This window comes from Eleutherodactylus coqui, chromosome 7, assembly GCF_035609145.1.
Source record: "Eleutherodactylus coqui strain aEleCoq1 chromosome 7, aEleCoq1.hap1, whole genome shotgun sequence".
In the NCBI taxonomy this organism is placed as follows: domain Eukaryota; kingdom Metazoa; phylum Chordata; class Amphibia; order Anura; family Eleutherodactylidae; genus Eleutherodactylus; species Eleutherodactylus coqui.
Genome location: NC_089843.1, coordinates 99,152,493 through 99,177,780, shown reverse-complemented (window position 1 = coordinate 99,177,780; position 25,288 = coordinate 99,152,493). Strand labels below are relative to the sequence as shown.

Below are 25,288 nucleotides of genomic sequence, written 5' to 3'. Positions count from 1 at the left end.
AATATAGCCACGGATCTTGTGAAACTATTTTAGTGACTTAGTGTGTTCCCACATGGCGGATTCTTGAAATCTTCTGCATCCCCGTATTCATGAACAGCAGGCTAACCCCACACAGGGATTAAACGTGCCTCATGGATTCGGCAATAAGGAAAGGTAAAAATATTCTTTAACTGGGAATTTTTGTTTAAAAACTTTATTGAACTTTTTTTTTCCAAGTCAGGCTCTTGAACATGGAATCCTGTAATCGCTTATATAAGACATAGTTGTACCTTCACTCTTTTAGAGAACTGCCACACATTGCAGTACTATCCAACACTTAAAAAACAATTAACTGTGAAATTTAGGAAAGGTGTAATGTGATTTAGGCACTTTAAAGAAAAATGAACACATGTCATCACATTCTACTGTGTTGTTTATTTTGCACATACTTTACCCCCTGTACTTCTAGATCTAATAAAACAATCAATCCTAGCATTTTAAGGCGGGTTCCCATGGGACGGAAATCCCACACAAATCTTGCGGCTTGGCCGCAGCGAAAAGCCACGGGTGAGCCGCAGCTTCAAAACCCACGGCATTTCACCGCGGGTTTTGGAGCGGTTCGGCCGCCTGCATTCTGTTGCTGTTTTCTCTCCCCATAGAGAGGAGTGAAGCTGCAATGGAAAAAAAAAAGAATGGACATGCTGCGGCTGTCAATTCTGCACCGCATCGCTGGTTCCGCCCGGCATTCCTGCAACAGATTGGCCGCCCCATGTGAACGAGATTTTTGCAAACTCTCATCTACATGGCTGGCTAATCCCGGGATTAGGAGCTGCTCATCGGCCATCGTTGATGCTGCATAAGAACAATATGTGTACTGCAGTTGGGAATAATGGAGGCACTATTTGTTTCTAGCCCAGTAATATTTAGCAGCTAGGTCTTGCTGTACCTTTTTTTTAACCCTCTTAGTCACTTCAGAACTCGCCACAAGAGTAAAAGTGGATTCTGGTTGTTCTTTCTGAACCAAATTCTTCATTTTGCATGAACACATTTGGTCAGGAGGCATTCTCAGGCCTTCCGCCAAACCCAGGCAGATGTTATGGCAGGCTGCTAGATGGCAAAGTTTCCACTTCTTAATTTCCAACCGTAGTGTACACTTTTCATCACTCCAGCCAAGTTTTGGCATTGCATAGGGTGACCAACAAACAGCACTTAGATACTACACTTCAGCGGGACAGTATGTTGATGAACCAGCTTTGGAATGGCAGTGGCATCTGATGATGGCGCACATTTAAAGTAACGGCCTGTCCATTACGATCCATTCCACTGCTAGTTTTTGTTCCGGCAACAGCAAGCAACACTGTCATGTGAGACAGCATACCTCATCTCTTGCTATTCCCACCACCTCTGCGTGTTCTATCAGCATATGTATGTATACGTGTGTGTGATATATATACACACCCTTATGTCAGTGGGGGAGGTATGCACTTGTATAGGCCTGCTATTCCTTATATCTGTCTATATGTGAAATCTATTTTTACAAATGCAGACATAAAACGCTGTGGATTGAATGTAGCCTTCTTTTTCCCTATGGTGTCTTATCAGGTTACATATTCAACGTGAGCACACATTGTGTTGATTAAAGGGGTTGTCTCAAGAAATAAACTTTTTATTCAATCTCCACAGGATAAGGGATAACTACTGTATCTGATGGGGTAGGAGCCAACCGCTCTGACCCCCACAATCATGAGAACATGGGTGCCTAGTACCACTAAATAAATGGAGCGGTGTTTGAGCACTCTTACTCCTGCTGTGTTCATTTCAGTGGGACGGCTGGAAATAGCGAAGCACTTGAGTTCTACTACCGGTATCTCCTTCAGTTCTGCTAAAATGAATGGAGTAGCGGTGAACCTGCTTGACCAGCACTCTATTCACTGGTGGGCCTTTTGGTCCCCTGTTCCTATGTCCGTTGGGTTCCCAGCAGTCGTACCACCACAGATAACAAATCAGCTAGTTATTCCTTATCCTGTGAAGAACTGTATCCCTTGAAATTCTCCTAGTAAACATGATATACGATGTCATGCCTATAGCAGAGGGGCATGGTGCAAAATATAGGGATTTAACAAGAGTTCATGTGGGAGAGATTCGCTAAACTTAATGCAACAGAATTCTGTCTCGCTCAATGTGCTCCAACAAACCTGGTATAAATGCCTTGAACCACATTTATTATGCTCTAGATGCTATATGTGCCTGTCTGAACAAAAGACTTGGCTTAGAGGAAGGGGCATGGCTGGCCAGGAAAGGGATGTGCCTAAAATGCAAGAATGGAAGCCCACATTTTGTCTAAATTAAGGTTCTGTTCATATCTGCATTGGATATTCCATTCAGAGCCTGTACTGCAGATCTGGTCCAAAATGCCAGATAGGGTAGTGTAGCCTGCAGCCACCACTAGAGGGAGCTTGCTGCATATGAGCACATTGTAGCTGTGACTGCCGACCACCAGTATTTTATTATTTAAAGGGAGCCTTTCATTGACTAGAAGCTAAAAAATGGTGCTTATAGTTCAGGTTATGTGGAATCCGGGTCTCCCGTTCCTGCAGTTTTCCCCGGCAAAGCGTTCGCACAGCTGCTCGACTATTTTCAGAAGACTCTTCATGCGCGCAGCTCCTATAGAAATGAATGTGGACGTGTATTCACAACCCTCTGGAAAAAGTCAAGCTCATGTGCGTTCACGGACTCTGCTGGGGGGACACTGCAGGAATGGGGGACCAGGTGAGTATGAAAAGGGACTCCCCGGATTTCACATTACATAAACTTAATTAATGGTGTTACAGTTGATGATAGATTCCCATTACCTCAGTCTATTCAGGGGATTTGAAACTCTGTATCAGAAAAATAGAATTTCCACCACAACAAGCTTTAAGAAATCATTTTGCACTTTTTTTTAAAATCTTTTTTTGAAAAAAAAATCTAAATGAATTTCTAGGGTAGATATACAAAATAAATGTTGCAATTAAACATTCCACAAGTTGGTAAGGACATTGGCCAGAAATATCACTGGTTGCAGCCTTGATCTAGTCCGTTGTGGATGCTAAGGCTGTCAGTACAAGGTCAGAGCCAATGTAATGTTCAAGGTCAAGGGTATGATGATAGGGAGTGCGGTTGGTGAACGTATGGCCCGGAAGGGTGCACAGATGATCTAATAAGATAACATTTGCGGCTCTGGCGACCAGTTTATGAGTCTTGTATCTGCACATGTATTTTTCAGAAAAGTCTCATTTCTGAACACCTTCTCGGGGCACAGAGAATGCTTGTATGTGACGCAGTGTCTGATCTCATGCGCGTACAAGTCACTGAGACAGTTGTATGTGGAGTCGGTGTTTAAGTCACGTGCCAGTGAATGCATATAGCTAAAGGCAGAGGATGAACGAAGGTCAAGTTTGATCCAAGTACATCTATTTTCACTGTGACAGCAATCAGCTGCACTGTAAAGCAATAACCTGTGTTTTCAGCACATCAATAGAGAATCTGTGTTGTGTACCTGGGAATGGGATATAATGACCTGCCTGGACAGCATTTTAGAATAACTTTTTGTAAACTTATAACCTCATTATTTTTCATGAATCTCCAACAAGAACCTCAGGTATGGACGGTTTTCAAATTTACATGGATAAAGATCTTACCAATGTATATTCCAGATGTAACAAGATTGTATATAATAGATCAGTAAGCTAAAGAAAAGCACTAGAAGAGATTGCTCTGTCCTTGTATTCTAGTCTGCTCTGCAGATAAGGGCAGTTCTATTGTGATACTTGACAAGACTATATATGAAGGTGAAGTACTTATATGGTTATCTGACAACTCCACTTACCGGTCTCTTCATACTGATCCAACAGAAACCTTTAAAATTGCTTTATCCAAATTGCTGCAGGATAGTTTGTCCGCAGGGTTAACCGACCCCAAACTATCTGATTATTTGTTGGTAGACCATCCAGTCTGCCCTGCATTCCATGCATTACCCAAAACTCATAAAACCGGCTTTCCTCCTGCTTTATTCCCAATTATAGCTCATAAATAAAAATAAATTTTGTTTAAACGCCTTAGTATATGGCTTGGTAATCTGCTATAACTACTGGTAGCCAGACACCAAGGATCGTTAGAGGTTTTAGATAAACTAGAATGGTCTGCTCACTATTCTTGGATTACCAGAGATGTTTCCTCTGATTATATAGTTACTTCACACAGCGGTGCCATTCATACCCTCAAACTCATCTGGATCCCTATAGCAACTATTCAGAAAGAGTATATATGTTAGATTTTTTTTCTTACTTTCTCAATCTTTTTATGTTTGACAAAAAGAACTGTTCTTCAGGTTTGTGGCTGTGCATTTCAAATCCTCATTATGTCAATTTACACAGATGTCACTCCTTTAAATTAGGGAGTGACATCCACAGTAAGGGTTTCTGCCCACTAGCGTTTTTTTGTTTTTTTAACGCTGTGATATTGCTGCGTTTTCTTTCAATAGGACTTTCTAATGTTAAAATCGCATCGCACAAAAATCGCAAAAGCACAAACTTGCGTTTTTTTTGGAGTTTTTTTGTGCGATGCGATTTTAACATTAGAAAGTCCCATTGAAAAAAAACGCAGCGATATCACAGCGTTAGGGCGCATTCAGACGACCGTATATCGGCTGGGTTTTCACGCCCAGACGATATACGGCGTCTCTCTCTGCAGGGGGAGGAGGTTGGAAGAGCCAGGAGCAGTGCTCTGAGCTCCCGCTCTCTCGCTGTCTCCTCTCCACCCCCCTGCACTATTTTCAATGAGAAGAGCCGGGACGGGGGCGGAGCTAATTCACGTAACTTGGCCCCGCCCCGCCTCTCATTGCAAATCGTGCAGAGGGGCGGAGAGGAGGCAGAGAGGGGGCGGGAGCTCAGAGCACTGCTCCCGGCTCTTCCAGCCTCCTCCCCCTGCAGAGAGGGACGCCGTATATCGGCTGGGCGTGAAAACCCAGCCGATATGCGGTCGTCTGAATGCACCCTTAAAAAAAGAAAACCCGCTAGTGGGCAGAAGCCGTAACACTGCAACATGTGAACATACCCTTTAATCTTATAAAGGCAATTTACAATTCTACTCTTGTGTTGGCTCTTTCTTGCATGATTTGGCTGGGTTCACAAATTGCGGTAGTACTCTTGGGGTTCCAGTACTGTTGGAACCATTCATCCTCTAAGACCCTGTGTGACTCCTTGGTTTGCATTTTATGTCAGGGCTGAATAGGTGTATTGGGTGCAGGTGCATTAAGGTGCAACACCTTGTGTTTTCGGGTTCAGGGTAATTCAGTTATCTGATTTTTCATTTAGAATTTTTACTTTTATTCCAAGTTCATGTTTTTTTTGCTTTTTTTTTTATGATTCATTAACAGATTCAAAAGGCAAAGAGACAGCAGCCATGAAAGCCGATCTGCTGAGAGCACGTAATATGAAAAGGTATATCAATCAGCTGACTGTTGCCAAAAAGCAGTGTGAGAAAAGGATCCGGCTCCTTGGTGGTCCAGCGTATGACCAGCAGGATGATGGAGCCTCAGATGATTCAGATTGCCCCCAAAGTCAGAAGGTATTCTAAGACAGCCTAGTCTTACAACATCGTAGTATGGCTTAACCCTTTCCAATCCACTGTCTGACGTCTTAAGGCATTATGATTTAAGGCTGTACAGCTCCGATGTTGAAAGATGTCCGTCGGGTTTCTCTTACTGTATATTGCCAGCCTCTCTGCTGTTGGAGCCTATCCAACGTGTCACCTCATGCAGTACTGACTTTAGCAAGCAGATGATGCCATTGTATAACGGCAGAAAGAGTAAGCCCCCTAGGAAAACCAGGATACAAATTGGATTGGAAAGGGTTAAAAAGGTTCTAAATCTTTTTCTACATAGAATTGCTTAGTCATAAAATAAAACAATAAGTAACTTCGTATTATAAACTTTGTTTTTGTAATGCACCATTTTCAATTTATCTGAATGGAAGGGCAATACACATCATTGCTTTTCTCTGTAGGTCATGGTACCTACTGTAGAGGCGGTACATATAGTCGCCTTAGGACACATGGCGACTGTCACATAGTCATAATGTTTGCTTTGAGGTGCAATCTTCATTAACTGCGTACAATTTTATTGAATTCTCATTAACTTAAAGGGATTTTCCCATCTGATTCCATCATGGCTGAGATGGGAATACCTGTCTGTATGCTGTGGCCAGGATTATGTAGTTACAGAAACCGCATAGCATAGCCAACTAGGGCCTCCTCTGGCCACAGTTAGACAGGTATTCCCATCTTGGTCTTTATTGACTGACCGCTTTACCCTCTCCTGTCTCAGCCTTGATTGATTAACATAGGAATACTCATTTAAATACTAGCTGTACGCATCCATATTCAGTAGGGATTTGCAGCTTCTACCGTTGTAGGTTAGGTTCACAACTAGTGTTGTGTGCAACACCAAGCCTATGCCAAAAAGTACACATGGTTAGGACAGGGGAGCTTGGCCTAGAATAGAGTCCTCATTCTCTCAACTGCAGGAGAGCTTTAGGTTGGGGAGGAGAATTAGAAGTGTTGAATCTTTGGCCGGGTGAAGGAAAGTAAGTTAGTCCTCCAGCTCAACAGGTACCACCCGAAAACCACAGGGGCCATGAGCTATGTTTTGTTGATAGACAACTGTCTTCATAGCCTCTACATGAGCCAGTGGGAAATAATACAGTGGTATAGTCCATGGGCCTACATTATTTCATTTTTTTTGTTTTGTTTTCTAACATGGACCTAGTATGACTGCACTATTTTCTTGTTTCTTCATCCACTAAAAACCACACATAAAGCTTTACTAGTAGTTCAGTGAAAATGCATAAATGTCCCAGATAAGAAAGCTAATGTTCACTTCTCACCCTTAACATCTTGCTACACAGTGAATGAATAAAGAGCGTGGCTTAATTAATCTGCATGGCATTTAATCTAATTATAGTATTATTACAGCCAAGTAGCGACGTTTTGAAGATAGGAAATGTTAGGAAGTAACAGGCTGCACACTGTGTGCCCTGGAGAGCACATTTATGAGATGCTGGCGTCACGGATTCTGTCTAGCACGAAAGGACACCATGTGTGACTGCAAAAAGTAATTTTCATAAAAAAAAAAAAAAAAAGGTAAAGATGAGGATTAAATTCTCCAGAGAGCAGTAACTGTTTTATTATAAGTGGGACTGTCACAAATAGGCATTGTTACTACATGAAGAATATAACTTATTGGTTCTTACTGATGCACCCTCATTTCTTTTCTACAACACCAGCCAGCTAGAAATGTATAGACTTGTTTGTTTTTTTTCAGCTTTAAATTTCAATAATTTTATTAACTTTTTCAAAATAAAGGTTACAAAGTTTTATAAAGAAAGTGTATACCATTTTATATGCCAGTGTATAAGACTGCAAAATAGTTTGCTATTGGAGCGAAATCAAAGCAAAAAAAAGATCTTAAAGAAGTTCTAACAGTTAAGCCAGTTAACAGAGGCCATGTCGGCTCTGACCGCGGCTGATGACCCTGCATACTTGTGTTCTTTTGTTTTCATCTGTACTGCAGATGGACCGGCGGTTCGCCGTCAGACATGGGCAGTACAGATTTGTTTTTCAAATGTTTATTTTTCCCGCGCTGTCTCTAGGTGATGACGTGGGTACCCGCCACCTTTCTGCAATGTCATTGCGGAAGGGCTGCGGACTAGATGGCGTCCATTGAAAGCTGTCCGCATGGAGCTATCCAGATCTGTTTCCCATCTGCGCATTAGATGGTTTGAGGATATTGTAGTTTTGTTTCCCAATTTGCCATAGAAATGGTTCACACGAATTGTGTGAATCATTAAGCCACCAATATCTGCTGAAAAAATAAACCATTCATATTCTCATATTGAAGCTGTGTATATATGTGTACTGATATATATGGCTATATAGGATGTTTTTTTTTTGTTTTGTTTTATATATAAAGAGCCACTTCAGTGATTTTTTTTTTTTTTTTCCCCTCTTCATTCAATGCATAAGGAGCCCTCAGTATGTATAAAGTCAGTTAGTATTACCTTGGTTAGGTCCTTTCTGTGTGACAATTCCTGGAATCTTTCTCTTCAGGTGAGTCATGTGTAATTTCCAGGCAGTCACAATATCTTAACAAAAGTATTCCTTCACCCCCCCCCCCAAACCTGTACTGTCAGGTGAAGGGGATATGTAAATCAGATGTGTGAGCATTAGATGTAAAGGAGAGTATCACTCAGGCTTATCTCAGTACAAAAACCATCCGAATGCAATTATGTAAAGAGTTGGCAGCCTTCCTACAAAGTATTGTGTGGGATGTCACCTGAGCAACAAATCAGTATGGAAGGTCTAAAAGTCCATGGTTGCGAATGTTATAGGGAATTAAAAAACCCTCTGGTGTGTGGTGCAGCAGCGTTCAGGGAGACCTGACAGAACATGGACGGCGAAGCCTTGTACGAACTATGAAGGCATCATGTACATGGTCTGCTGAAACACTTTAAGGAGGTCCCACAGGTCATTAGAACATCCATTAGCACCAGAACCATGCCTTGGAAATTGCATAGGAAGGGTTACCATGGACGAGCGGCTGCACACAAGCCCAACGTCGTAGCAGTGAATACACAGAGGTGCCTGCAATGGTGCTTGCAGCGTCGTTCTTGGACTGTAAACGAGTGGAAGCAAGAGTTGTGGACAGACTAATCACGGTACATCATCTTCTGATCAGATGGCTGCACTTCAGTGTGCTGGTTGCCGGAAGAGCGGGTTGTACATGACTTCATCATCCCAACAGTAATGTTTGGAGGATGTTCTGTTATGGTGTCGGGGTGTTTCTGCTGGGAAGTACTACGGGCATTGGTTATGGTGAAGTCCACCCTCAGTGCCAATGGATACAGAGACATTCTGGACAATGTGGCACTACCTACCCTGTGGCAATACTTTGGTACAGTTCCATGTCTCTACCAAAATGACTGAGCGCCATGTCATACAGCACCCAGGCTTGGGTTGAGGAGCAGAACATCTACAAACCTCATTGGCCAACCCAAAGTCCGGATCACAATCACATTAAGCATCTTTGAAACTAACTAGAATACTGTATCCATGCACGCCCAACACACCCACCATTCCCCACATCGGTATCTGAAGCTCTGTTAGATGTGTGGAGGGATTTGCCTCCACACATCTATCAGAATCTGGTGGAAAGCAGCCTAGGAGGGTCACTGCAGTCATTGAGGCTAAAGGCGGCCCAACACCGTATAGAAAAAATGTGAATAAAATCTAATTTCATCACCCTTCTATGCGTGTCCCAACACTTTTGTCAACATAGTGTACTTGTCTCTGTTCTGTCCAGAAGCCACTATTTCAGTGACCAGAACTTGCTGCGTGGACTGTACCACAGAGGCTTTTCGCGGCATTGCAGTTAGTGCTGATGATTAGAGACTCCTGTCACAGTTATGATGAGGATGACAGCTCATCTTCCACTAGATACTTATGACCTTTAGCTTGCTTAGGCGAATATAGAACAGGGGATGCACAATCTGCAGCCTGTTGGCCACATGTGACCACAATGTCCTGCTGTGCAGAAGGACACAGAAATGTCCAAGAAGAGGATCCTTGCCTCTCATCTGTGTGCAAGCAGTAATGGTGTCATTTCTAGACCTTTCTGGGCCCTCCTGTATACCAGGAGAATGGGGTCCTTTGCCCCCCCCCCCTCCCCTTTCCGTGTAGCACTTTAGAAGGAAGTACAGTACGAGTTAGTTGTTAATCTACATATGCGGCTCTCTCCTTAGTTTATCGCAGTTGTGACATAATAGGCTGTTACAACACCTATCATCTACATTGGAGAGAGCTAAATGCATGGTGTCCTCTCTGGAGTGCTGATTGGGAAAAAATAGAACCCTCATTGTTCTGATAGGCAGGGATCTTGGAAATGGAGCCTGCAATTTGCAGACCTTTTTGGCTTATACTTTTTGATATGCCATAAACATCTCACAATCTCACACACCATTAAGTATAATTGCAGCCCTTTTGAGTGGTTCAATACAGCAATGTGGTCCTTGAACTAAAAAAAGGTTGTGCACCTCTGTTATATGGGATAATGATGATCACGTTGTCCTCCCGTCAGGCAGAGATAGAACGGCCTCGAGCTGTTCACTGTGCTGCTGATGCATTGTGAAAGTGCTAGTACAGCACAGAGGATGGGAAAGCAGGGAAAAATATAAAAATCAAGATTATGCTTGATAAGTATCAGACAAAACGCTGCACCGCATGGAAGTGGTTGCAATATACATAGTAGACCTCAAGAGTGTGACAGGTAATCAGGTAAAGGGTGCAGGGTGGAAAAATGTGTTTTCACTGGAGTGGCCCTTTAAACTATGTTCCTGAGCTGGCCGTTCAGTCTGGCATGCTGATGTTGTTAGATATCTCACATGAACAATCCTCCATGTGATATATTGGCTTATAGCTGTCTGACGGGTTGGAGGAAAAGAGTAATCTGCTGTAAAGCTCTCAGATTTTGTAATAGCCTTATGCTGAATACTTGGTTTGTTTAATGTTTCAGATTATCCAGTTTGATGACATTCTGGCTAATCCATCCTTCAGAGAACATTTTCGAACATACATGGAAAGGATAGATAAGAGGGTACTGATAAGTTTTTGGGAGTCTGTGGAGTACCTGAAGAATGCAAATAAAGTAAGTAAAGAAATGCTCCTGTACATTTGATTCAATGCCAGTAATAGCATAGCTAACAGTAAGTACCTGGTTTCGTCTTTGAAATATTTCTCTGAACATGGCAAGTTTATAGGAATAAAAATAGCTAAATACCAGTAAATTTTCATGCTTTTACTGGACGCCTTATGACTTCTGAGGACTAAGGAATAATGCAAAGGAGGTATGTTATGTAAAGGCATTACAGTAATGTAATAGAAAATGCTCGTTTTATCAGGTTTGTGTCGGACTGGGATACCTTTGGCCCACCAAAGAAATGAAAGAAATCTAAGGGCCCACACTCTTTATTTCATCCTATACTTTATCATTGTACAAGAAGAGCATTTCACCAATAAGGACTAATAGTAATATCTGAATTAGCCCATAAGGAATAGGTCCTAGTGGCTAGTGATTCCATATAAAATCACTCTCAAGTGAGTTTGTCTTTTGGACCTTGTGGTTTCCATTACTATGTCAATTTCTAGGCCCTCTGCAAGTTCCTCTGATATTGTGGTGGGCGAAACCACAATTGTCATCCTTATATCTGTGTAAGGTTGTTAGTAGAAATGTGTGGAGCTTCACTGTTCACCCCAGTTCATGCCTGACTGAGCCTAGAAAGAGACAGGGTTTGGAAATGATCCTTAAAAGCTATGGAAACCTTTTATACATTAAAAATCAATACACTCCTATCTTGCTAAGTCCTTGCAGAAAAAAATATGCACTTATCTATTTTTGCATTGAGTTTCCATTGCCATGCATTTAGAAAGCATCATACTTGCTCTGCAGGCTCTCTTACATTCAAGTTTCTGGTTGGGGAGTGTTCACAGCACTTAACAGCTGGTCTGTTTCGTGAATGCGCATAAGTTCAGTTCCCCCTCTCCTCTTTCAGAGGCTTATTTAGCATAACTGTGCCAACTCAATACTGCAATTAGACTTCTATCACATGGGGTGTTCCCGTTGGGTGTTCAGTTTTCCTGTTCTGTCTTCTACAATGTTGTCTGTTTGGTTTCTGTTCAGCTGCCCAGCATTTCGCCAGAAGAAAAAACTCTGCATGCAGCACTATTTCTTCCGGTATTTTGTGCCGGATCTGCAACGGAACCTCCAAATGGAGGATCTAGCGCAGATGTGAAGGTCTGCCTTATGTCACCACATATCTCATCCTCTTCCTGAGTAGCTTCTGCAAAGGGTAGAAAATTCACCCGGAGTGAATTATAGCCCTCTGTAATAGTAGCTTTCTTTGCTCTTTGTTGTCCTGATCTCTTCCACCATCCCTAGTACTGTCATACAGCGCTGTGTAATAGCTCAGCGGAAAGGCAGTGAATGCATGTTCACAACAGGGGAGCAACCTAGGAAAGGAGTGAGTAAGTTTACGCTGACAGAATTTAATATTTCAGTCCTCCAGTCTGCAGTGCCTTGGAAAAACAACACAAGCATAGAAATCAACCAATCACAAAAAGTTTTAATTTCCAAAAACACATTAATTACAAAAAAAAAGTTCAAACGTGTGCATAGCCTTTATGTTCCAAGCGGTACTGGTGTCCTATGTCGACACTGGAAGCTAGGGGTTGACCGGTCATGCCCCTAGCAGCCGATTGGTTCTGCTGTGTCCCATTCTGTCTCCACTGTTACTTGCGCCCAGTGCCTGGCTCTTGCTTTGTGCGGCTGTGCTGTCTTCAGCCCTGGACCCTCAGCTCCTGCATGCTGCTCCCTCCGGCCGGCCATGTGCCACAGATGTTGCTCTTCCACCTGGCCGGCCAGTTACTTGCCAGCAGACAATCTGCTGCTGCTGTTTTGTCGGGGGCTATCCCATCTTCAGCCCTGGCCCCTCCAGATTGTAGCCCCCCCTCCCCTGCCGCCAGGGGGAGTGACAAGGTCGGGAGCGGACATGGGAGGCCGGGGGTTGGGGGGTGGTACAGCGGCGCCAGGAGGTGAGATGAGAGCCTGGCAGGAAAAGTGACAGTCGGGGTGGGCGGGAAGCCCAGCCAGGAGAATGAAAGCAGGGCCAGGAGTGGAGATGGCAGTAGTAGGACCAGGAATAGGAGGAAGAGGGCAAGAAGATGTGTGAGCTGTCAGCGTTGAGAGACGGTGGTACCTGTGTCTCTAGGGAGTTGTGTGCGGGACATCAGCCAATCCGCAGCTGTGGGAGTGACCTGCCCGTCCCCTGTAACTCAGCCCGGCCAACCCATGTCTCCACAAATACTTCCGGTGGAGACATATTACACCAGTACCATTCTAAGCAAGAGGGCTCAATAAGTTTGTGTGGAGGGACTATTTTCTAGGCAGCCAGGAGGAAGGAGTACATTACCACTATCCCCAAAGCCACCGATGAGAACTCGAATGGCAGAAGGGTCATGTGGTGTGGCACTGTTGCCTGCCCACAGGACATCAGGGAGCAAAAAAGAAAGGGTTAAATAAGTTGAAAGAAGGTTGAAAAATTCATATTTGACATTTGTATTTATGAATCACTAACCTTAGATTTAAGTTTTAATGCCTGGAGTTTTGTTTCTTTTCTCTTCTTTTTTTCTTCCCTTCAACATAATTTTGCACTTGGGAGCCAACTGAATTATTGGAATGTTACGTGCCATCACTGATTTGTCTGCTGTTGTGTAAAACTTTATCTTTTACCAACCTGACTTTATGGTTTAGCTGTGGGAGATATAAGACAGTTCTTATGCTTTGTTTCCCTTCCTAGTCTGAAATACCTCAGTTGGTTGGTGAAATCTACCAGAACTACTTTGTGGAGAGCAGAGAAATCCAAGTGGAGAAAGCACTTTACAAGGAGATCCAGCAAAGTCTCGTTGGCAACAAGGGGATCGAAGTGTTCATCAAGATTCAGGCTGATGTGTTCGAGACTCTGAAGGACAGGTTCTACCCCTCATTCATTGTCAGTGATTTATATGAACAATGCAACCGCAGAGAAGACAAGTCCACCTGCTTGTGTGCCTCCGATGACAAGGATGAATCCGTGAGTCCATGTGTTAGGATCACTGACATATAAACCCAGAAAGACCATATATTTCATGTAATATTAAAGATTCTCTTATACATCATCCTGCATTATTAATATCTTGCTGTTGACTGGGTTGAAGCTGCAACTGTGTCCACATCAGAATCGCTTGATAATACACTATCCTACCAAAAGTAATTGGACACCTAAGCAAGAATCAAAAGTAGTATTTATTTACATATGTTAATAATTAGTGAGGCCTCCTTTGGCCCTAATGACATTTGATATTCTCCATGACATTCTTTCTCCTAATGTTTGATACACTTCAGCTGGTATTCCCCTACATTCATCCTGCAAATGCCTGCTGAGTTCTTTCTAAGCTGTATTGCCTGTCTACAATAGTGCAAGGGGCATCATTATTGGACTGTTGGGCAATGGACATTTTATGGCGTGACTAATAACACTATTCATCTTTAAATCAGATGAACAGATCTGGATGTGGAGGGTGCCAGGAGGGCACCTTTTACCGGAGTGTGTTGTGCCGACAGTTATGAACAGAGGAGGTTCCGTTATGGTCTGGGGATGTTTTCTGTGAAATGTCCTGTATAAAAGTTATAGTGGCAAGAACCATGAACATGGCGGTGTTCTTTAACCTTCTAGCCAGTAATGCTGCTGACAATCTGGGAATACTCTGGGCATGGTCTGCAATACTTCCAAGACAATGCACCTTGTCACAAATCCAACGCTGTTTTAATTTGGTTCGAGAATATGGATGTTCCACAATTGGATTGGCTGCACAGAGTCCCTATCTGAACCCTACTAAACATCCCTGGGATCAATTGGACTTTTGGGTCAGCATTCACCTTTTTTGAAAGAACTTACTAGACGTTCGCAGGATGAATGGAGGCAAATACCAGCTGAAGTGTATCAGACATTAGTAAAAAGTATGTCACAGAGAGTATCCAATGTCATTAGGGCCAAAGGAGATCCCAATGCGTATTAACCTATGGAAATAAATACTTTTTGATTCCTGTTCAGGCGTCCAATTACTTTTAGTAGGATAGTGTTCATTGTGTTACTATATATTTTATGTATGTACAAATAGTTGAAAACAGTCCTGTAATCTCTAAAGACAATGTTAACATCGTATGAATGCAGTAGACAGAAGGTCAATATGTTAAGTGTAATAAGTGAGGGATCAGTAACTTTGTAGTGGATGCATAGGAGCAGACAGTGGATACAAAGGGGCAGGATATTAATTAACAGGACTGTTTAGAAGTTGCTTCATTTTTTTATTTTATATGCATTGTCGCAACGAAAAAATCATTGCAAAAGTGACTATAGCCCTTGAAGAGTTCCCACTATACAGTGCTATCACAGTCCTGTTCGAAGTTAGAGTCTCAGGATCTTCTATAAATAGTGTTTTACAATAAAAGAAATCCAAACTGAGGAAAAATCTAAGGAAATGGATCGTGATAAGCCATGTGTTTCTTGGCTCTTGCATTTATATGCTGTGCTTGGCAAGGCTTCTCAGTCTGTGCCTCCAACTATCTCGCTTGTTATCTTTGGAACACAGAGATCTATATCTTTATTTAGACACAGTCCTGAAACTAGTCACACTGCAATACCAGCAGAACAGGCTAATGTCCTCTATTGCAGTGTGTTCCTGCATCTCTACTACGGGTATCTGCATTAGAAGCCGGGTTTGCTCTTTATTCTTTAACGTGATACTAACGTCTTGTTTAATGTGAACCTATCGTTTATCCCTTATACTTCCAAGGGGTTTTCGGACATTTTGCACCCCTGGTAGTCAGGACAATTTTTCATACTTTTTGACATGTACAAATAAAGCCTAAAATGCATGATAAACAACATTATACTAAACCCCCATGCCCTTGTATTCTCTAAAATTAGACACATTATGAAAATGCCACTTATTACTTATATGCATAGGCACTTACATGCAGTTTTCCATCAAAGTGTTTTTTTTTTTTAAGTGGCTAAAAGTGCGACCCAAGCAGAAAAGTGGGTGCACAATAATGCATAAAATACAAGCTCAACATATGCAGAGTTTATATATACCAGCTAGGCCTATATCTACATGCACATATACCAAAAGTAGTTGATCAGTGAGTGTCCACCACTCTGGGTCCCTGCTGTCATTGCGAACAGCACTGGACGCAGATGGCACTATCAATATTGCGTAGGCCCAGATTAGTACTGCAGGCACAGCTCCTATTGAATTCAATGCAGCTGTGCCTGCAATGCCAATATGGCCAGTGCTGTCTGCTTCCAATGACAGCAGGCCCGATGATCAGCTTATCCTGGAAGATCCCCAGTAACGGACCTCGGCCAATAAACTCTTGATGTTGTATTCTAAATATAGGTCAACCATAGTAAAGGTCCTAGATAACACCCTCAAGCTGGAAATGTAAAAGTTATAGGGATAATACCCCTTGACAAGTTTGTGCACTCCTAAACCCTCTATATTTCCTTAAATTAGACAACCTGCTGATTTACAGTGGTCTTGATGGGCTGTTGACAGCTATGGTACCAAAATTTAAATTTTATTGGGAATGCACGGGATACATTTTATAAAAACTACAATTTAATAATTTGTACACACAACCGCCTTCAGACAACTGTGCATCAGACAGTGATTATAAGAAAAAGTGCAAGAAAATTCAAATTTAAGTCTAAAATGCATACTAAAGCAGACCATTATACAGAGATGTACTCTGAACTTGCGCACCTCTTACAGCTCGTGCATACATACTACACATGGTTACAGTCACAGATATTGTGCTGAAGAAAACCCCACAAACTTCTTAAGCCGGATGTAATGGGTTAACGAAGGGTACTTTAACTCAGGCCAACTTTCGGCTGAAAAATTGCTCAAACAAGTGACTTTAAGCACTAGCTGTCCCATGTAAATGTGAGATCCGGCAGCTCATTGAAATGAAGCGACTAGTAAGTGACTTCTCTCTGTAGTTTATAGATGAATGGCTGCCTGTTCACAGTAAATAGAGGCGGGCGGCTGGAAGAGATCTCTAGCGCCCTCTGCTTACATTCACTAAACGACTCGCTACTATGTGAAAGCACAGGCGAAACAGTCCTGTTATAATTACCCTTAGGCCACTTTTGGAGGAATGTAAAATAGTTGCCCTTTGCTCCCATTTTATAGATGCAACATCCATATCTCGTAGGGTTCATCAGGTTCTGATGAACCATGGGAGGTTGTGTAAGGAGAATTTGTGTCGTAAGGTGTAACTATAACACACAAAGAAACCGTTATGAATTTAGTGAAAAGGAATGCAAGGGGGGCGGTCTGAGAGACTGTCTTATCTTCTGTCTCTCTCTTCTATACCAGTGAATGGTAGGGATAAAGGTTTTGTTTAACCCCATAACTACGTATACTAACAGAATGCTATATCTTTCTAGTCTACAGTCTAATAGAAAAACAATTAACTGATACATTGATCTACAATTTTCTTAACCGGTTTATGTGTTGTGTCCATAATGTCTGAAAGCAGGCAAAGACAGAGATTTTCTTTTTGTTGGTTTTCCTTTTTGGGACTAGTTGAAAGTGAGTGATATTTGTTATTGCTAGAGAAGTAGCCAAAATATTTTATACAAAGATCAAATGGGGCATTGTAAAATGTCTACATTTTGTTATATATAAAGGCTAAAGACTGACTCACCACTAATTCTCTAACTTCCCGTTGTCGTACATACGTGAAATTTGGCACAAGCATTCTTTCGGTCCTGAGTAGGAAAAGCACAGGGGTCACAACTCGATTGTTCAATGCCAAGTTCACCCCTATATAATGTAACTTCCCGGTGTTGTACAAGTGCGAAATTTGGCACAACAGTCTAACTGACCTCTGTGTACACATACGGAAGAGAATCTCTCACCTCTTTGTATATACCGAAAGGCTGTAAAGTACGTAAGGAAGTGGCCATGGACTGCAGGGATGAAGCATACCTTTAAGGCCAAGAAGGGCTGCAACCTCCAGTCTGGCATTAAATTTGAATAAAAGGGGTGTTACCTTTAAAGGTAAAAAGTAAGAAGAGTGTTAGGGGTGGCACATTCTGCAGAGGGACATCGGTGCATGCAGTCTGAGGAGAATCTAACGCTTCTTTATGTGTATACATATTTTATTTCTCGTTCCTCTAAAGTAACCACAACTTCATGAAAATTTTCTGAGCGAACAACAGGTAAACACCTGTACCATATCAGCTGATAGAGATATCCAATAATAATATATCTATTATAATGAAACTTAAGTCCAAGATCTCCAGCACGTCTAGTCCCATAAGCTCCTGAAGCAGTCACGTGCCGTTAGTGTGACAACTGCATTGTGGTTTCAAGTAATATAATCTGGTACGGTTGTATACTTTCTATAGTGACTGTTCCTTCTATAACCTGTTATCTCTTTGTACAGATGCAGGTATGTGAAGGTGGAGAAGGCATCCTGGATGAGTGCAGTAGCGGCATCACTGAGCAGGCTAGCTATGCAGTCAACAAATTACGTCAGCTTACCGAGAAACTGGATTACAAGAGACAGGCTCTCAGCTCCATTATAAATGCCCCGAAACCTGACAAGAAGGTAAGTACTGCACCCATCTGCATCGTTTGGTTAAACCCTACTATGTCTACAGGTGTTGCCATGAAATCTGAATGCTTTTAGTAATATCGGCATGCTGGGACGTTAAAAGATTCAGCCAAGTGATAAAATCCCCACCTTTGCAGACTGGCAGCGCTATGAATGGAGATTAGAGATGAGCGAGTGTACTCGGAAAAGCACTACTCGCTCGAGTAATTTGCTTTATCCGAGTATCGCTGTGCTCGGGTCTGAAGATTCGGGTGCCGCTGCGGCTAACAGGTGAGTCGCAGCGGGGAGCAGGGGAGAGCGGGCGGGAGAGAGGGAGAGAAAGATCTTACCTCTGTTCCTCCCCGCTCTCCCCTGCAGCTCCCCGCTCCGTGCCGGCACCCGAATCTTTAGCCCCGAGCACAGCGATACTCGGATAAAGCCAATTACTCGAGCGAGTAGTGCTTTTCCGAGTACGCTCGCTCATCTCTAATGGAGATGGTGTTTTGTTTTCATTCAGCAATTACCGGTGATGATGATTCGTAACTATTATAAAAAGTTAAGATGCTTCTTTAATATAATTAATGTTTTATACATAGAATTAAAACCACTGACAGGTGAAATGAATAACTGTGATTATCGTGTGACAATGAATGGCACTTGTCAGATGTGGGATATACTAGGTAGCTAAATGATCTGTCGGTTCTTGAAGTTGGTGTGTTGGAAACTGGAAAAATGTCTAAGGATCTGAGCAAATTCAAGGAGGCCAAATTCTGATATCTAGATGATTGGGTCAGAGCACCTCAAAAACTGCAGGTCTTGTGGGGTATTCCTTGTATGCAGTCATGAATACCTATCAAAATGGTCCAGCAAAGGACACTGGTGAATTGGCACAGGGGGTGCATTGGAAGTGAAGGCTAGCCAGCCTGGTCTGGTCCCACAGAAGAGTTACTGTAGCACAGATTGTTTTAGTGGGAAGCACCTGTATACAGGTCTTAAGCACTTTTCACTCTTTCATGGACTTTTCACATTGTGTAGTGGTGGTCTTACGGCAATATTAAAGACGTTTTGGTAAAAGTACCACCTCTGTTCATATGTCCTATTAGGGTATATGAATATTATATAATGGGGTCCGTCACTTGGGATTCGCCTCTATGACCAAAAATAGAAAGCTATTCACTTAGCGCTGCCTCCATTCTAGTGGACTCTCCCCTGTCCTGCTATTACAGGATGGTCAGTCATGTTGAATGATTGTCCTGTAATAATACAGGGAAAGTGTTTAGCTGCCTGTGTTCCCGCGAAAATCAGCCGATTGCCAGAAGTGCCAAGAGTGAGACCAGAGGCGATCTGCTGTTAATTTTGGGTCCCACCTTCTAGGAGGGGTTGTGCATCTTGGTGCAACTCCTTTTAGGACAGATAAAGGCAACCATCAATAGAGAATAAAAAATAAATAAAATTGATAGATGTCGAACTATCTTTTACTGAAAAGAGGGTTTGGTTTTTTTTGCATTTAACTATGAGCTGCTCAGTAAAATTGTGAATTGAATATCATTATTTGAGCATTCTGTTTCATTTGGCGCTAGGAAAAAAATCTAAAATACAAAGTGAATAAATATCACTTGGTGTCATGGAAACGGCAGGCTTGAGTTCTACTAATAAAAAGCTAATTAGGAAGATTTTTGGTTCTGTGTTTCCATAGTTATTGGTTGATGGTGGCACACAGTGATTCCTATCAACAGGAATCAGCCAACTATTCTTGAAAAACTATTCAATAAAATATAACCTATATAATAATAATAATCTTATTTTAAAGAATGAAGGAAAAACCATCTTGTCTTTTTCTCCATGGAGATGGTGTAAAGTTCTATGATCAGCACTCCCACAGTTCCAGGAAGAGGATGAAATGCTCTGCCGTTCTTTTGTATTGGGGAGTGTAGGGGACCGCTCTGTACAGCGGAGCCGCGGTTGGGCAGCAGCCATAGTGATGCCATAAGATAAGGGTTTGCAGTCTTCATTGTCTATATACTAGGTCAGTGTACGCAGCGGTTTCAGTTCTTATCACCTCAATGTCTTTTCTTGATGAAATCCTTTTGTTGCTTTCTGGCCGAACATTCACCCTGTTCTTTTATATCAATAGATCATTTCTAAGTTGAAGGATGAAATCGCTCTCATGGAGAAAGAACAAAGTGATCTCGATCTCCACATTTCTCGGACAGATTTGTGGTGTGAGAATCTTGGTCTGTGGCGGGCGCTTATCAACATCTGTGAGGTGAGCTGGGTGGTAATTGACGGAAATGTTTCACTTTACGTACTGTATTTTCTGATTTATGAGGCCGCTCTCTCACATACCGTCGGCAAAACGCTGTGATTTTACTTTAGTTTTTGGCCACGGGTTCCTGCGTCCAACAGCATGTTTTAGCACTCCCCATCATTGTGATAGGTGATGAGGTGGGCTAAACGCAGAAAAATAGAGCAGACAGCGCTTGAAAATCATGGCGCTAAAAAGTACTGTCCAGCGCAGTGATCGAGCGCATATCTGTGAGGCCCCATTGACATCAATGGGAGTCGTTATGCCATGATTACTGCGATGTTCAAAACACTGTGGTAATCGCGGTAAAAAGTGCATGTGTGAGAGTTGCCTGAGGACTCATTCACATGACCGTATGCGTAAAATGCTGCAGGTGTCCCACAGCATTTTACCGTTCAGAGACTGCGTATGGCAGCAAGTGTACTGCCCTTGACCGCGTACCTCACACATGTGGTCACGTGGAGCGTGGCTTTGTCTTTTTATTTTTAATATCCGCTGTGCTTCATAGTGGGGTTGTGTACGTATTGCCTTTATACGCAATGTACGTTGCATACGCGCCAAAATCACGGTCACGTGAATGAGCCCAAAGACACAGTTTTCAGCAAGATAAAATCTTACTGCAAAACATCTGCATCTTATCGTCCAGAGGCAGGGAAGTCTGGTAGATCCAGATACCCCTGACTTCTGCCTTAATGATCTAGAAGTGTGCTGATACTGCACAGCCTGATCATCGGGAGAACTCTGCAGCAATACGTACTGCGGCGGCACAGTCCTCCATCTCCTTGCCCAATTTCCTCCAGCAGATGACGCTGGAATGCACTCGCACATCTCCCCGGGGTGCAGATGCTCCTCTGTACACAAAGGTACAAACAATAGCAATGATCAAAAGTCTTGCAGCAGTAGCAACCTCTGAAGATGTCCTAAGCAGGTGACCAGGAAGCAGCTATACTTGTAGGAGGGAATTAAGTGTTCATAAATTCAGTGTTTACCATGTCAGTTGCAGATGTGTGTATGTGTGTGCATGTACCAGAGCTTCATGTGCGTGCATGTAGCAGAGCGTACCAGAGCTGTATGTGTGTATGAGAATGCTGCAAAGCTGTGTGTTTGGGTGTGTTTAGCAGAGTTGTGTATGTAATAGAGCTATGTTTTGTGCGCATGTACAATGTACGTACAGCAGTGTGATGTATGTGTATAATGTGAACTTAAGTGCTTGTTTGCATGGACACACTAGGTTTTATAGGAGTTGACTGTTCACCCCCTTTTCTATCCAAGAACACCAAAGTTAATGGTGATAGCCCCTCAACTCTTAGACCCCCCAGAGATATATGTTCCTGTTTTCTGTTGTCTAAACCTGGGATGTGTCTTATAGTCCAAAAAATACAGTAGTTATCTTTGGGTGTCATCATTAAGAACACCCTCTTGGTTTTTATCTAGTTTTTAATCACTTTCCATAAATTGTAGCTGGCAGGTTGTGCCAGTGCCCACATCACATGGAGATGGTCGGGCTTTTTAACCAAAACCTTGGGTTCAGTTCAACTGTCCAAAGTGTTCTTACATACAAATAATATAATATGTGTGAGAATAAGGGTTCTTCTCTTAAGTCACCTCTAAAACAATGTACACCCATGCCAACAAAGATCTGCATTTCTCAGGCTGATGCATTTTGGATACTGAGTCAGCATTATTAAAACCCTACCCGTTTCAAGAATTTTTGCCCATATTCCCTTCTGCACCCAAACATCATAGATGTATTTGTAAATTGGCTTTTGGGAGGGAAAGGTGATTCCAGACCTATAACACACCACAGACCTCTAGAAAATGTCACTGGTTAGACCACACATGGAATATTGTGGATGGTTTGGGGCATCAGTATTCAAGAAGGACATATCAGAGCTTGAGCAGGCTTAGGGCGGGCAACTAAAGTAATAAATGGAATGGGTGGACTACAATACCCAGAGAGGTTACCAAAATTGGTGTCATTTAGTTTAGAAAAAAGGTGGCTGAGGGATGACCTAACAACTATGTATAAATATATCATGGGGCAAAACAGAGATCTCTCCCATCATCTATTTATACCCAGGGCTGTGACTGTAACAAGGGGCATTCTCTACGTCTAGAGGAAAGAAGGTTTCTACACCGATATAGAGGGAGGTTCTTTACTGTAAAAGCAGTGAGACTATGGAACTCTCTGCCTGAGAACATGGCGATGGTAAATTTGATAAGAGTTCAAGAGGTGCCTGGATGCCTTTCCTGAGCGATACAATATTATATGTTATAACCATTAATAACTTAAAAAGGGATATTGATCCAGAGATTATTCTGATTGATGGATTACAGTCAGGAAGGATTGTTTTTCCCTTAAATGGGGAAAATTTGGGTTTTTTGCCTTCCTCTGGATCCACATTGGGGGGTTATTGGCTGAACAGTTGTTAGAATACCTGAGAACAGTTATGTAGTAAGCTAGAGAAGATTTGTGCATGGACTTGTGGCGGTGGTAGCTTACAAAGACTTTTGATTCAATCCTGAAATAAGAAGCTCTTCCCCATGATCATTCAAATGTATTATTCAGATGACCTGTTAAAAGGAAGTAAAAAGACTTTTTTTCCTTTTTTTTCTGCTCAGGTGAAGTTCTCATTTAATAATGAATGACCAAATTGAAAACTACTGTATAGAAATTCTTTAACATATTTCAGAACCAGACAAATAAGGACCTTCACTATATACAGTTAGGGCCAGAAATATTTGGACAGTGACACAAGTTTTGTTATTTTAGCTGTTTACAAAAACATGTTCAGAAATACAATTATATATATAATATGGGCTGAAAGTGCACACTCCCAGCTGCAATATGAGAGTTTAGAGAAAGGGTTTAGGAATCATAGATCTGTAATGCATAGCCTCCTCTTTTTCAAGGGACCAAAAGTAATTGGACAATGGACTCTAAGGGCTGCAATTAACTCAGAAGGCGTCTCCCTCGTTAACCTGTAATCAATTAAGTAGTTAAAAGGTCTGGGGTTGATTCCAGGTGTGTGGTTTTGGATTTGGAAGCTGTTGCTGTGACCAGACAACATGCGGTCAAAGGAACTCTCAATTGAGGTGAAGCAGAACATCCTGAGGCTGAAAAAAAAGAAAAAAATCCATCAGAGAGATAGCAGACATGCTTGGAGTAGCAAAATCAACAGTCGGGTACATTCTGAGAAAAAAGGAATTCACTGGTGAGCTTGGGAACTCAAAAAGGCCTGGGCGTCCACGGAAGACAACGGTGGTGGATGATCGCCGCATACTTTCTTTGGTGAAGAAGAACCCGTTCACAACATCAACTGAAGTCCAGAACACTCTCAGGGAAGTAGGTGTATCTGTCTCTAAGTCAACAGTAAAGAGAAGACTCCATGAAAGCAAATACAAAGGGTTCACATCTAGATGCAAACCATTCATCAATTCCAAAAATAGACAGGCCAGAGTTAAATTTGCCGAAAAACACCTCAAGAAGCCAGCCCAGTTCTGGAAAAGTATTCTATGGACAGATGAGACAAAGATCAACCTGTACCAGAATGATGGGAAGAAAAAAGTTTGGAGAAGAAAGGGAACGGCACATGATCAAAGGCACACCACATCCTCTGTAAAACATGGTGGAGGCAACGTGATGGCATGGGCATGCATGGCTTTCAATGGCACTGGGTCACTTGTGTTTATTGATGACATAACAGCAGACAAGAGTAGCCGGATGAATTCTGAAGTGTACCGGGATATAGATTCAGCCAAATGCTGCAAAGTTGATCGGACGGCGCTTCACAGTACAGATGGACAATGACCCCAAGCATACAGCCAAAGCTACCCAGGAGTTCATGAGTGCAAAAAAGTGGAACATTCTGCAATGGCCAAGTCAATCACCAGATCTTAACCCAATTGAGCATGCATTTCACTTGCTCAAATCCAGACTTCAGACGGAAAGACCCACAAACAAGCAAGACCTGAAGGCTGCGGCTGTAAAGGCCTGGCAAAGCATTAAGAAGGAGGAAACCCAGCGTTTGGTGATGTCCATGGGTTCCAGACTTAAGGCAGTGATTGCCTCCAAAGGATTCGCAACAAAATATTGAAAAAAAAATATTTTGTTTGGGTTATGTTTATTTGTCCAATTACTTTTGAGCTCCTAAAATGTGGAGTGTTTGTAAAGAAATGTGTACAATTCCTACATTTTCTATCAGATATTTTTGTTCAACCCTTTAAATTAAACGTTACAATCTGCACTTGAATTCTGTTGTAGAGGCTTCATTTCAAATCCAATGCGGTGGCATGCAGAGCCCAACTCGCGAAAATTGTGTTACTGTCCAAATATTTCTGGCCCTAACAGTGTGTGTGTGTGTGTGTGTGTGTATGTGTATGTGTATATATATGTGTATATATGTATGTGTGTATGTGTATGTGTATGTGTGTATATATATATATACATATATATATATATATATTTTAATCATTTATAGTATGTGTAATGTATGTTTTTTAAAAAGTAAGCCTTTTTTGTAATTGGTTTTCACGATAAATTTGGGATTGTTTGATTCCTATACTTGCATTTTTTTCCAAGGTACTGCAGATTCAAGAACTGAAATCTTAACAAACTCCATCACTAGTAGTAAACTGCTGGGTTGTTTCTCAGTCCCTCCCTTGGCCTACCTTTCCACTGAGCCCTGTAGCAGCTACAGCAAATATAG

The 25,288-nt window shown here is 42.2% G+C and overlaps 1 protein-coding gene across 1 annotated transcript in view; it reads left to right on the top strand.

Annotated features, from left to right (window-relative positions):
* SNX25 (sorting nexin 25) overlaps positions 1–25,288 on the top strand; it is a 183,554-nt gene that overhangs the window by 92,112 nt on the left and 66,154 nt on the right. Inside the window, exons 7-11 of the mRNA XM_066573454.1 lie at positions 5,396–5,586; positions 10,586–10,717; positions 13,425–13,697; positions 18,125–18,289; positions 20,409–20,540. Coding sequence (XP_066429551.1) covers positions 5,396–5,586; positions 10,586–10,717; positions 13,425–13,697; positions 18,125–18,289; positions 20,409–20,540 — 893 coding nt within the window. The remainder of the gene's footprint in view (positions 1–5,395; positions 5,587–10,585; positions 10,718–13,424; positions 13,698–18,124; positions 18,290–20,408; positions 20,541–25,288) is intronic.